This window comes from Paramisgurnus dabryanus, chromosome 9, assembly GCF_030506205.2.
Source record: "Paramisgurnus dabryanus chromosome 9, PD_genome_1.1, whole genome shotgun sequence".
NCBI classification, from domain to species: Eukaryota; Metazoa; Chordata; class Actinopteri; order Cypriniformes; family Cobitidae; genus Paramisgurnus; species Paramisgurnus dabryanus.
The window spans coordinates 25,486,683-25,501,942 of record NC_133345.1 but is presented as its reverse complement, the minus strand read 5'-3'; the positions used below and the strand labels follow the sequence as shown (position 1 = coordinate 25,501,942).

Genomic DNA, 15,260 nt, shown 5'->3' with positions numbered 1-15,260 from the left:
AAGACGTTGGAGCTGACGAAAAGATGCCAGATCGCGTGGTTTGCCTGCCGCAATCAGGAGAAAAACTTTTACTTTTCAAAACATCGCTGCATCAGCAAGAGTGTGTTTTCGCTGCATTTTCAGTGATTTAGTAATTTGTGATTAATAAAAGCAGAAGCACTTAATTTGTCTTGGTTTATGCTAACACTGTCAACTAACTTGTAAATGTAAATTATGTACTCATTAATTTCTAATCAACATAACCACGAGTTACAAAAATAAATCTTTAGACAATTTTGACGATTATAACAAATATTTTTTTTATTAAATGCAACTGCTCAAAGCCACTGCTTATGAATCTTATAACTATTCATAAGCTAAATATTTTGTTTGTTTTTGTAACTTGGCCAAAAACAGAAGTTCCATCTTATGAACATGTGTTGATTCATTGCACAGAATACAATTTTATAGAATCAATAAGATACGTAGGTAATATTTTTTTTGTTTTCATTTTCAGGTTTATTTAACACGGACAATGCACATCAATAATACATTTGAAAATGTACAATGTGCCAGAATTAGACAAAAGGCTTTTTTACATCTGCTGTCCCTGGACAGATTGTACAATGTCACACCTAAAAAGACATAAAAATATAATTACACATTCAAGTTTAATTAAATACAAATAAAATTAACTATTGGTATAATTATAAAACAAAATCAAAAGTAAGCACCATTAATCAGTATCAACATCGACTCCATACTGAATACATTCAGTAAATGGCATATTTCTTATAGCTGTTTTGCCAACCATCTTAAAACTCTGAAAGAAGAAGTGCCATCTTACTATGAGCTTGAAGGGATTTATAGCTCTTAAACTCCTTCAAAGTGTACGCATTCAATCCAAAAACAAGGTAATTGACCAGAGATGTGAGCGGAGGTAGTGCGTCTGGATCCGTAATCCAGTCATGGGCTGCTAAATCATATGGATCCGTTTTGTTTATCTCGGACAGTTTGTCCAAATAAAGTTTTTGGGCAGTAGCATTTAGTTTCTCCCGATGGGGTCCATTGTCTTTTTCTTTCAACTTCTCGATTTCTTCCCTTCTTCTTCAATTTTACCTTGTTTTAACTTAACACACCCACAATTAAATGGCATAGCGGTCGGCGGTGCCTCTATACATGGCGCCCAAGTCCCATTATGCAACTCTGGGTGATGTACCTTCACATTCCCTATTGCTACAAATGTACATGTGTGACTTGGTTTTGTGGTCCAGGGTCACATTTTAATTTCCAGTGTAGTATGAAGTGTCTTTGTGCCATTTCAAAGTGCTATTGATGCGGAACAGAAGTCAGTTCCCACATTAAATGTGTTTATATTTTAAACAGATGGAAAAAATAAAGTGGACATCTTTTAAGGGTTCATTGCAGAACTGTTTTTTCCATCCCACAACTGTCTAGTCTGTAGTGTAAAGCAGCAGATCGAACACTGTTGTCGAGAGAAAATGGGCATCTGAGGCCGTGTGCCAGCCATCTTTGGTTCCTAACATGCAGGTCATTTGAACGGCCCGTCCGGCCCCCGCTGCGGATCTGGCCGAGGGGCCCCGCATTCTCTTGCTTTCATCAGCTGTCCGTCTGTGGTGTAAAACGGCACAGGCTCGCCGCCCCACCGTGAAGGGGTTTCCACCCGGCTCCGCAGTCAACGCCGATCCTTCTGCTGTCGAGGATAATTAGGTTCCGCCACCTGGGAGTGATCGAACTTCAAAAAAGCGAGGGAATTTACGGACATTAAGAACGTGGCGCTTTAAGACCCTTAACCAGCAGATTAAAGGCGCCACTTAGCGAACCGATATATATATGGCTTTTTGTCCACATGTTCAAACAAGAAGCTCCAACTTGAGGGAGAATCATTAATGGCCGTGATTAAACAGGCACTTAAGAGCAAAGAGCGTAGGGAGGAGGAAAAAAGAAGGAGAAATGAAATGGATCTCTAATACTCGCTCTGGGTTAAGGGTGGGGGAGGACAGACTACTGGTTTTGGCTGGGTTGCTAGGGCAATCTGAAGATGTGAGTCATGATTAGGCAGAAGGCGGGTGAGGCGAGGCGAGGCAGGCCGTTAAACGGTGTGGGATTAGCGGTGGCGAGGCGCAGGTTTGCCGCCGTGCGCCGGCGAGTCGACACGCACACTGTGTGCTGTCTGGGGCTTAGCGCTCTTTTAATCTCGCGCGCAGAGAGAAAGAACGGAAACGAGAAGAACAGGAGGGAACATAATTGTCGAAATATCAACAGATAGTTTTCTGCGCTCCAGCAGAGTGTCGCCACGCGCTCTCAGATATAGGTGTTATTGAGTTCAGCCCACAAACACGCGATAATGACATTTTTCCCCCGCGCTGTCTCTGAAACGCCATGGTAATGTGGCTCCAAACGATTCCTCCTTTTTATGTGGAAAATAAATTACCTTCATTCTTGTATTTTCTTTTGTGCCTATACCATCTTTTCTCTTACTCCCTTTCATTTTGCGACACCCGCGCGGTCGCAGACGGGCGCCCGTCTCAAAGCAGCACTCCTGGGCGTGAGTGACAGGTGCTGCTGGGTTATGGTTTTTCATGATGCTGGATTTGAGCCGTGGGGAAGTGCTGTTTAATGCCGGGTTATCTTTTCGCTCCGGAATGTGTCGCTCGTGTCGCAGCGCCATCTTTCATTTAGGCCCTGTTAACGCCAACGCACCAATTTGGGTCTATCAGTCAACATCTAACCCCACCCAATCTGTCTTTTGCCTTAGGAACTGAAAGAAATGTAAAGCAGAGGATTTTTTACTAAATCCTTATTTGGATAAATATAATCACAAGCTTTTCCACTGACATGGTGATTGCTTGTATATAAATCTAGGGGCATCAAAGTTTGATTTGAATATTTGATATGAAAGTAAATAATATAAAAAAATCAAGGTAATATTTTTTCTTACACAATGTCCTTTACATTATCTAGGACAATTTTATATATAAAAAACTTAAATTACATAAAATGACTTGAGCTGGGATTTCACAGTATGGGTCACACACATGTTATTAAAATTGGATGGATTATGGATTTTAGTCATTTACAGATCCTATGGCCCACCTTTATCACAAGAACCAGCACTATTCAGGTGGAAAGTGTTCAGCAGTGTCTTTAACTAATACACCAGTAGCTCCTAGTTTGACCCCTAGATTGATCTGATCATAGGATGCGTTTCATTAGCATAGGGTAATGGACATAAATCACAGCTCTAGACACCCCCACCTGTTTTTCATTTGAACCTTAACCTCCTTTTTCCTGCTCCTCCCACCTCTCTCGCTACTTTCTCTCTATTCAGGCATTCATTCGCCCGTTCCGGGAGCACCACATTGATCCGACGGCCATCACACGGCATGACTTCATAGAGACAAATGGAGACAACTGCATGATCACCATCCTACCTCTGGCCCACATGGCCTATAAATTCCTATCCTACCCACCAGGTATATACACACACATCCTCTCACACATCCAGTGTGTTTGTAAGAGTTAGTCAGCATGACCGTTTTAGAACGTGAGTGTGACTACTTTTTCTGGTGCGGTCCATGTGTCACACATTCATCTTAAAATACCTAAAAGCTTTTAAAGATCGACAAACAAAAATATGGTTTGTAAAGGTAATGCTTTTAGGGTTTTTTAACCTCTGCATGGGTTTAAAGGGAAAAAAATCACCAAATAAGGAAAAGTTTGTTACCATCTATGCTCAGGTCACCCTGAACGTTTTCCATATTTTATTTACATTTATGCATTTGTCAGACACTTTTATCCAACACAACTTACAGTGCATTCAAGCAATATGTTTTATAAGTGCATGTGTTCAGATTGAATAGGGTCGGATGCTATCAAGAGTTTCTGTTCCCCATATTGCAGTTGTTTTTATGCTTGTTTAAAGGGATAGTTCACTCAAAAATGTATATATACTCTCCAAACCGGTATATTTTTTTTTTTGTTCTGATGAACACAAATGAAGATATTTTGTGGAATGTTTGTAACCTAAACGATGAACCCCATTCCCTTTCATAGTAGGAAAAAATACTATGAAAGTCAGTGGGGCTCACAAACAGTTTGATTACAAACATTCCTCAAAATATCTTTCTTCCCGTTCATCAAAACACAGAAATTTATACAGGTTTGTAACAATACGAGAGTGAGCAAATTATGTCAGAATTTTCATTTTTGTATGAACTATCCCTTTAAAGGGACACTCCACTTTTTTGAAAATATGCTCATTTCCAGCTCCCCTAGAGTTAAACATTTGATTTTCACCGTTTTGGAATCCATTCAGTTGATCTCCGGGTCTGGCGCTAGCACTTTTAGCATAGCTTAGCACAAACCATTGAATCTGATTAGACCATTAGCATCGCGCTAAAAATAACCAAAGAGTTTCAATATTTGTCCTATTTAAAACTTGACACTTCTGTAGTTACATCGTGTACTAAGACTGACAGAAAATTAAAAGTTGCGATTTTCTAGGCAGATATGGCTATGAACTATATTCTCATTCTGGCGTAATAATCAAGGACTTTGCTGATGTAACATGGCTGCAGCAGGCGTAGTGATACAAATAGTCCCCTTGGTTACTATCAATGGCAAGGGACTATTTTCAATGGACTGTGCTAAGCTATGCTAAAGTGCTAGCGCCAGACCCGGAGATTAGCTGAATGTATTCCAAAATGGTAAGAATCAAATGTTTAACACAAGGTGAACTAGAAAATTAGCATTTTTTCAAAAAGGGTGGAGTGTCCCTTTAAGTAACCCATGATTGATGATGTTAGACACCAGACATTGAATGTAGAAGGTCAATGTGATGGTTAACTATCATACTGAAAGTTTAAGGCATGTCACTTCAAGACATGTCATCTCAATTTGCATTTAATTTTTATCTCATTCTTCCCACCTTTCTCGTTGTTCCTCTATTTCCCCCATCAACTCTCCCCTACATGTCTATCTCTCTTATCCAGATGCCCTTGCAGAGTCCTACCCATGGGAATGTTTTGTTTTTGCATTGGCGGTCTTTGTAACCATGACTAATCAGATCCACAAGTGGTCTCACTCCTACTTCGGCCTGCCACGCTGGGTCACACTACTGCAGGACTGCCACCTAGTGCTGCCACGAAAACACCATCGCATCCATCACGTGTCGCCCCATGAGACGTACTACTGCATCACCACAGGTACTAGGAATGTCAAACGCATCAGTATGGTGGTAATAAATAATGCTAGTAAGAAAAAAGCAACATGCCTGTCTGAGAGATATTTTAATGTAAATACAGTCAGTAAATACAGAATTTGAATTCATCGAAGATGTTTTACTAGCATCAGTATCGACTCCTGAAATTTGGTGCACACGCTTGAGCGTACTTCCTTCACACTCCCCCTAACAAAAGATACAGTAAAAGCCTTTGATGACTTGTGAGACCCACGGTATCCGGCAAGTATTCTTCTGCAAGCATGGCCCTGCATCACCAGTAGCTGTAAACAGTGGGTTAAATTAACTTTGTTAAAGTCAGTGGCGCCTTTGCTTGGATGTGTGTGTGTCTGTGAAGGCATTGAAGTCCCATGATAGCTGGAGCACTCAGTATGCGACATGCGTCTCTGGGAGAGAGGGGAGCGAGGATGCTTGTGCGTCACCCTGCGCCCCAGTGGACGACAGATGTGTGTGTGTGCACACGCATGCTCCAGAGCTCAGACCGGTCCTTTTGACCCTCCTTCTTTCCTTTCCACTGCTGCTCCCTGATCCCACTGGGAGACGCTGATGAAGGGAGAGAACAGGGTCTCTCTCTCTCTTTCGGTCTCTCGCACACATGCACGCACACATGGGAGTCTCTCTGCGTGAGCCCTGCTCCTCCACCCTCCCTGCCCGAGTCCCCAGGGGCCGAGGCCCGCCTTTGTGTGTGCCAGTGGCTGACAACCTCCATGTATATTTAATGCTAACCTGCTGTCAGTGCTAACAAATAGGCCTGCATGGGGGGGTCTGTGGGTTTGACAAAGATGAAAAATCAAACAAACATGATGAGCTGTTCTGCTCTCCTCCTGAACCAAAAGGGTCACCGTTGAGAGAGGGTGTATATACACACACGGAGGTGAGATAGACAAGATTGAGATATATGAGGAATGGTGTGGTGTGTATATATGGAGCAAAATATGAACATTTTCTAGCAATAAATAATGTGCTGCTTTTTTGAAAAAGTTATTTGACGTTAGCTTAGCTTGGGTAAATATTCCGAGCATGTTGCGCTCCTGTTTGTGGTATTATTGCATATTCTTTATGTATGTTTATTTCCATGTAATCTGAAAAGTCTGGTTTATTATAGCAAATTATTTTGGTATTTTTAAATCTCAGTTTAAATCTCATTTTTTATGTTAGCTTTTAATTAATTGATTGATTGCTTTTTATCTTTGTTTTACAGTGCATAATGTCTCTTTAATCTTAATCTTTATTATGTGTTGTATCTTTGTTGTTTTAATTGTTTTTGTACAGCGCTTTGAGATGTGCACTTTAAAGGCGCTATAGAAAATAAAGTTTTTTATTATTATTATTACTATACCTGTCAGCTGCCATATTTCCTGACTAGTGTCCGATAATCCCAAGAAAAGTATATATCGCTTTAGTAGACTTCAATCTTTCTATGAGAGCATAACATTTGTGACCCTGGACCACAAAACCAGTTATAAGTCAAGGGGGTATATTTGTAGCAATAGCCAACAGTACATTGTATGGGTCAAAGTTGTTGATTTAATTTAATAAAAAAGTTGTTAATTAATGTAAAAAATCATTAGTATATTAGTTAAGATCATGTTTCAAGAAGATATTTTGTAAATTTCTTGCCATAAATATATTTTATATATATTTATATTTATTTGTCATAAGTAATATGTTGCTAAAGATTTCATTTGGACAACTTTAAAGGCGTTTTTTATTTTTTGCACCGAGATTCCTGACTTTCAAATTGTATCTCAGCCAAATATTGTCATATCCTAACAAACCATACTTCAAAAGAAAGATTAGCAGTTCGGCTTTCAGATTATTTCTAAATCTCGATTTTGAAAAATTTACCCTTATGATTGGTTTTCTGGTCTAGTGTCACATTTGCAATAATACCACAATTCTGTATGTATTATATATATTTAATAATTGTTATGTTTTCCAACCAAAGGGAGGTATAAAAAACTAATTAAACACATGAACGAAAAGCTAGGGGAAAAAGATGAGTTTTTTTTAAGAGATTTAAAACTCGTAAGTAATTTTATATTTATTGTAGTACTGAATAACTGCAAGATTTACATGGTGTTTAAATATATACCAAATAATGCAAAGGTACTACCATAGTACACGTTCAACTAAACATAATATTACCATGGTACTTTGATATATACCATAGTACTGAGTGATTTACAGTACTGTGCTACAGTCATAGGCCACCACCACCAGACTTTGTTTTAGTTGTTTTAGTAGTTTAAATGTCCATTCATATTTATTTTTCAATCTATTTTATTAAGATACAAACAGAAAATACAGGAAATATGTACAAAAATTACATTTTCAGGACTAAATGTCTTCTTTAGGCATCGTCTGTGTTTAATGTGACCTCTCTTGGCACTAAACACATCTTGAGCGTTTTTGAGCAGAATGAAGTAAAAAGACAAATTTCTTTAAAATTAGAAATTAGGATTTAATTAATAGGTTTAATAATTTAGGTTTGAGAGATCCTGGAGTTTCCTGCTATTGATCAAGTGGAAGGGGAGTTTACCCTAAAAATTTGACACATCAGTTTATACAGTTTTTAATACTAAATAAACATTTCCTGTATTTTCTGGTTGTGTTCTTATAAAGAAACTAAGAAACAATTATATATGAACACTATACAATTGCAAAAACAACAAATCTAATTCTGGCATGATAGGCTAAGACTTGTACAGTACTGTACATGGTTCATAAATATATATCAAATTATGCAAAGTTAGGTACATGTCCAAATAAACAATGGTATTACAATACAATGAGACACTGTTGCATTTAAAATGTTTGCATTTATTGAGGTGGTATTTAAAATTTGTCATGTCAAACATGTCTTGTGTGTGTGGCTGAACTGGTTTTTATGTCAACCCCAAAGGAATTCCTGTCTGAGAGGACAATTGTGTGTGTGTGTGTGTGTGTGTGTGTGTGTGTGTGTGTGTGCGTGTGTCCGTGCATGTGTGTGCGTGTGTGTGTGTACACATTGTGGAGTTTGGGCAGGCTGGCGGGTGGGGTGGGCTGGGATGCTGCTACATATTTATAGCAGTAAGTGTGTACATTACTCTACTGCTTCTGCCTGATCTTCTGTCCATCCCCTGGGATTCACCATCCAGCAGCTTCTGATGTCGCTCTCTGTGCTTCCTCTCTTTCTTCCTGTCTTGCTCTTTTGTCCTTGCTCTCTCCTTTTTGCTCGTCTTGCCCTTGCACTGTTCTCTCTCTCTCTCTCTCTCTCTCTCTCTCTCTCTCTCTTTCTTTCTCTCTCTCTCTCTCTCTCTCTCTCTCTCTCTCTCTCTCTCTCTCTCTCTTTCTTTCTCTCTCTTTCTTTCTCTCTCTCTCTCTCTCTCTCTCTCTCTCTCTCTCTCTCTCTCTCTCTTTCTCTCTCTCTCTCTCTCTCTTTCTTCAGGTGCTGGTGGTGAGTTTTTGAGTGTGTCATTCACAGAAAGAATGAATTTGTGTGTGGTTGGTTTTACACATCAAACGCCTGTTTCTCCACATCTCTCTATTCATTTTACATTTTCAGTTTTTGTCAAAGCATTTTTTTTATCATTGTTTAACATAGACTATAAAAATTCCTTGTTGCATTTACATTTTTACGTTGAATCAATTTGAAATTGCAATTATTTAAACTTTGACTAGTGAGTTGCTATAAAAAGGTAAAAATAAAGTTTTATTTTTATAATTTATAGCAATTCTTCACTAGTCCAGAAAGTTTATATAACTTGTAAATTCAAAGTTTAAAGGAAAACACCACCGTTTTTCAAAATTTTACTATGTTCTTACTTCAACTTAAACAAATTAATGTATACCTATCTTTTTTAATGCGTGCATTTAATCTTTGTACAGCGCGTCCTGAATGTGTTAGCATTTAGCCTAGCCCTATTCATTCCTTAGGATCCAAACAAGGATGAATTTAGAAGCCACCAAACACTTCCATGTTTTCCCCATTTAAAGACTGTTACATGAGTAGTTACACAAGTAAGTATGGTGGCACAAAATAAACTGTGGCGATTTTTTAAACTGATAAAAAATGAGAACTATATTGTACTTAGTTTGCAGCACTTCGACCTCGGGCGCAGTACCTCATTTTTTATTGTTTTATTTTGTGCCACCATACTTACTTGTGTAACTACTCATGTAACAGTCTGGAAAACATGGTTGTGTTTGGTGGCTTCTAAATTTATCCCTGTTTGGAGCCATAGGAATGAATTGGGCTAGGCTAAATGCTAACACATTCACGACATGCTGTACAAAGATTAAATGCACGCATTGAAAAAAGATAGGTATACATTAATTCATCTAAGTTAAGGTAAGAACATAGTAAAATATTGAAAAACGGTGGTGTTTTCCTTTAAACTTGTTGTTAAACTTTTTTACAGTGTACTCTGTTAGTGCTGAGAATTGATACACACATACAAAAAAACATTTAAAAAAAATTAAAGTTCTACATATTTTCTAGTTTAAAATATGTGTTATATGAGCCATGTGTTTTTATATGATAATGAAGTAATTGTGACCCTGTTTGAAAAAAAACAAGGCTACATTATCAGAAAGTTTGATTTCAATCTTTGACATGACCCTACTCAGTCAATATTAAAGACATCAAGGTTGTATTTTCACAGAATGCTCTTGTCTTTACATCATGTAGGATGATTTTATATAGAAAACAGTAAATCACAAAAAAATTACTTTAGCTGGGTTGTCATAGACAGGGTTACAGTTAATGTTAAAAGGTTTAGTAGTCTTATAAAAAATCTGTAGGCTAAGCAGACAAAAATTGCTTTATCACATTAAACCTTCTTAAGACAAAGTTAACACCTGCTTGTCCAACATTCTTCAAATGTACCTGAAAAACGTAATAAGTAAAGTAATACTTTCTTTCTCTCCCTCAGGATGGTTAAACTACCCGATGGACAGAGTGGGCTTCTGGAGAAGATTGGAGTGGGTGATAGAGAGATTGACAGGTCAGAAGCCACGCAGCGATGACCTTTCCTGGGCCAAGAAAACATAGTGACCAGGAAAACAGGACTGTACCTCTCCTTCAGCTGGAAAGGAGCAGAACCAGATTATGGGCCTTACCTCTGTATCCCAAACCTCCCTCACTCCTTCTCAACTTCTCCTTCTAACCCTAAACCCTTTCCTTTATAGCACAGATCACTCTTACTGTTGGGGCCTTTATCTGCCACTGATGTCGGTTACACATAAGCCATCACCTTTTCCTCATTGTCTGGCTTCTTCCTCCTAATTCTTATTTTGTAGATGTACACACATTTTTGAAGAGGTACTGTATAGACAGTAGAGAGGATGATGAGAGAGACCTTATCTCCCACAATCCTTTGCTCTATCTCTGTATCTCTGTAGTCTTGCATTGCATGAAAGAGGCGACCGCCGCTTTCTCATTGCACAGTGTGTTAAATGTATGTTTTCTGGAGGTTGGGCTCTCCAGAGGACCATAACCATGTTGTGATTTCCCAGCACGGTTTTCATAGCGGGAGAGAGGCAATTAAATGTGGATTCGATTTTGAAGTTAGATCAGAGAAAATGATTTGCAGTCGAAAGCACTTTCTCCTGGTTAAAATGTGTTTTAGAAGTGTTGTGTGTTCTCGTCACCCTTCCTTGGTTTGGACTGAAGAAAGCATTTCCCACTGAAGAGTTTTAACTTAGGGAAAGATTTTTGTTGGCCAAACAATGGGGTCAGCGCTTCACTTGACCCAAGTGAATGTTTTCCCTGAATGTCTCTTATAGCGCTTATAGGTTATTGGCCTTAACTACAAATTAATTTACAAAACTCACTCGCTTATTTCTGATCAGCTCACCAAGGGCTTTGCGAGAATAAACAATGATCACATTTATGGTGTGGTAAAGTGATGTTACAGTGATGTTATTGATAGTTTTAGTGGTTTAGTGAAGTCCTCCTATATAGTACGACAGTTCAGCAAAGGTTGTGCTAGCAAAAATCACTTTGAGTAATTAGTTATTAGGTTTTATTAAATAATTAATGATTTTTATTCTTATCGAATGATATTTGCACTAAATATTCACTTTTCAAGCAAAATTGAAGAGAGATAGCCAAATGCACTCCTTTAGCGGATTTTGACCGCAGTGACACACACACACACACACACACTTCCTGAATAAAGACTCCAGTTGTTGAACCAGTGATCAAATCAGGATGATTTGTCTCAACATGACATCTTCATAAGACAGCTTCACAATTTGAGATTCATGCTTTTGTTTTTTTATATTATTACAGTATAACATTCAGCCTTGTATTTGTTTTTACTTTCCACTTTGCAGCCAAAGCTTGCTGCTAGTCTGCCTTAAACCAATGTTTTTATTAGCTGTATGATTTAATAAATATCTAATAAATAACATTTGATATTTGTGGGGTTTTCGCTCCTTTTTTTCATGTTAAAAAAGTAAAAAGGGGCCATTTTGTTCTGTGGTAACAATTAAAGCTTGTCTTAAAAAATTGCACAGGAAATGTGCAGGGTACTTGAAGTGATTTGAGAAAATGTTTGTGGGTAGGGGGTCGTTCAGTAAATCACAAAATGGCCTCTTTAATTTCATTATTTGGTCAGAGAATTGATCGAAACTGATGATTGGCAGCATTGTAAGATGCTTACAACAGTGTTGAATAGGTAAAGAGCGTCCTCTGGTGGTTGAACAGTGTCCATACAGTGCAAAATACGTCACTGTGCTGCATTTTCAAATAATGATTTTCATGTTTTTTATGATGTGTGATACTTTTAGGGGCAGTTTCCCGTACAGGGTTTAGATTAATCCAGGACTATCTTACTTATATTAGGACATTTGAGTAGTTTTAAAGGAAAACACCACCGTTTTTCAATATTTTACTATGTTTTTACCTCAACTTAGATGAATTAATACATACCTATCTTTTTCGATGTATGCACTTTTAATCTTTGTACAGCGCTTCTTGAACGTGTTAGCATTTAGCCTAGCCCCATTCATTCCTATGGCTCCAAACAAAAGTTTTTATTTTGTGCCACCATACTTACTCGTGTAACTACTCATGTAACAGTCTTTAAATAGGGAAAAACATGGAAGTGTTTGGTGACTCTTAAATTCATCCCTGTTTGGAGCCATACGAATGAATGGGGCTAGGCTAAATGCCAACACATTCACGAGGTGCTTTACAAAGATTAAAAGTGCATGCATTGGAAAAAGATATGTATGTATTAATTCGTCTAAGTTGGGGGAAGAACATAGTAAAATATTGAAAAACGTTGGTGTTTTCCTTTAATAGATAAATCATTATCGTTTTTGTTCAGATTCATCTGTAGTCTTCTGCATTTAACAGTTATAAGCTCATAATTCATAAATTAATTAATTCCTTGTATAGATGCTGTGTAAGTTAGATACGGTATAATATTAATATTATTCCTATGAGGGTGGATGTCAAAATGAACTGTCAATGCTGCAGCTAGGTGTTGATGTTACTTTCAGATAATATTAATCTCTCGGTTAAATGAGACGGAGACTCTTAACTTTCTGTCTCCATCTTTTCTGTGTTCTGTAGTTGCCATATCACCTCTGCTAAGATATATATAACCAAAAAATGCAATAACATTGTTATATAATCACTGCTTTAAACCCCCCTCCCAAAACTCAATGAGCTTTAAAAAAATGTTCACTGGAAAAAGGCAGTGCCCTTTAAAGGTGCTATATGTACCATTGAGGGACAGACATGTATATAATTGGTACCAATATGTACCTTTTTTAGGTACAAATATGCACACTTTAGGTGCAAAGGTGTACATTTTGAAGGGGTTCCTCCCCAGTGACAGCTATAGGGGCCATTTCTGACCATTGATTATACTTTACAACAGTTCTGTACCTTGAAGACCTTTGTGAATGTCAATTTAAAAACCTTCGACATTTTCATATTTCATTATGTAAGTGAGCTGTAAGCCGTCATTTATAAAATATTTATTAGAAAAAATTCTCCTTGAAAAGGTAAGCTGTTCAGTACACAGGGCAATATCTTGCTGTGGTTAGGGGCCATAAATCTTTATAAGTTCTCTTCATGTTACGCTGATGATCTTCATTTAATGGTTGCAAACTGGTAACATTTACCTGGTTACTGTGATAAAGTGGTACTGAGATTTTAAATTTAGGCACTGATATGATGTCTCTGTCAGTGACAGGATTCATTAATCATCTATTATCTAAGCCAACACGTCTGATGCTCTTTGCTGTAGGTACCCATCTACTGATCGACGTATGAGCTTAAACGTCTTTCTTTGGTGAGCTACATGAATTTGAAGTCTATTTTGCAATTTCAGGGTACAGAAAAAGGTATGAAAGATGTCAATATGACAAAAGTACACATTTGTACCTAAAGAATCCATATTAATACCAATATAAGGGTATATATTGGAACCTCTTAGATAGGCTACACATCTGTAAATGGTGTCAAAACCTTTTGAAAGGGTACCTTCCCAGTGACAGCTTCTGTACCTTTTCCTAATTATTTCATGCCTATGTACATGTTTAATATGATATATATATAGTAATTTCAGAATTTAAAGGAGTGATGAAGTGTGTGTGTGTGGTACAAAACTACTGCTATTAAATCTTACTATACACAAATAGACTTGCCGTACAGCATGCACTGAATTAAACTGATGCTTATGTAACACATCATAAAAAAGTAATGTGTTTTCACACATTACTGTGTTTACCAGAATATTGTTAGTGTATGGATCACATTGAGTAAGAAACACATTGCTAATTTAGGCCACTAGAGACTACGGTGCTGTCAACTTTAAATTCAACAAAACTGTCACCACCAGCATCAGCACCAAGTATTCCAGATGAAGCATGAGTGCTAATGCATGTCAGTCTCCTCCAAGCCTTTAGATGGCGCTCTTGTACCTCATCTGCGTTGACGCACGCACGCGCGCACAGACAGCAGATGTTGTAGGTAATCGAGTTGCTTGTTTGAGAGGAGTGGGCAGCAGAATGTTGTATCTGTGTTGCTGACAGAGATAAATGTGAGGATGTTAAATAGGTAACGTTACAGTAGAAGGGGTCGTGGACTGCAGTTTTGTAAGCGTGTTATTTCTCCTGGCTCCTTCCCCCGTTGTCTCTCAGTCACTTGTGCAAAATGTGTTTTTGTGGTTGGGTCTTTGACAGAGTAGATGCCATATTTACCTGTAAACACCCAGTTTAAGTCTTTTTTATTCACTGTTTTCTACATAAAATCATACTGCACAATGTAAAGAACAATCTGCGAAAAAGTACCTTTAATATCGATTAGGGGAGGCCAGGTCAAAGATTGAAATCAATGGCTGGGTTTACACTTTGCATTAACATGTGATCCGAATAATCAGTTTATCAGGACCCGGCGCGTTTATGTGACTAAAATCAAACTTTAATGCTCGTATTCTCATTATTAGATTATATTTCATGGATAAAATTTATTTATTTAATTAATGGTGTATATGATAGATGTACATTGTTTGTTGACTGAGTCCTGATGTTGTTTAAATTGTCAAACCAGTGCAATATTGACAATATGTCTAGCCAAATAAATTTTAGTTACACTTTGAGGGTCACCTTCAGACATTATGTTGACTGTAACACTGCACCTGTATAAGTAAATTGTAAGGAATAGGGTTAGTCTACTAAAATTTCATTTACTTGCATAGTTGAATGTCTTTGACAGTAAATTGTTAACAGATAATAGGCAGACAGTCTGCAAATGCTCTACCTTTTAAAAAGTACACATTTGCACCTAAAGAGTTCATATTAGTACTAGTGCTGGGAAAAGATTAATCACATACAAATTAAAAGGGATTTTTAGCATAATATGTGTGTGTGTGCTGCATGTAATTATTATGTATTTAAACACACTCACATACATATATAAATTTCAGAATTTTTTAATTTATTTATATATATAAATTTATATACAATATATAAAAATATAAATAAATATATGTACACATGTAAATGTTTCTTAAAT

General features: G+C 37.5%; 1 protein-coding gene across 1 annotated transcript in view; it reads left to right on the top strand.

Moving 5' to 3' along the window:
* LOC135773620 (plasmanylethanolamine desaturase 1) overlaps positions 1 to 11,650 on the top strand; it is a 33,791-nt gene extending 22,141 nt beyond the window's left edge. The window contains exons 5-7 of the mRNA XM_065283295.2: positions 3,332 to 3,476; positions 4,995 to 5,207; positions 10,159 to 11,650. Coding sequence (XP_065139367.1) covers positions 3,332 to 3,476; positions 4,995 to 5,207; positions 10,159 to 10,277 — 477 coding nt within the window. The 3' untranslated portion in view covers positions 10,278 to 11,650. The remainder of the gene's footprint in view (positions 1 to 3,331; positions 3,477 to 4,994; positions 5,208 to 10,158) is intronic.
* Positions 11,651 to 15,260: the final 3,610 nt, after the last annotated feature.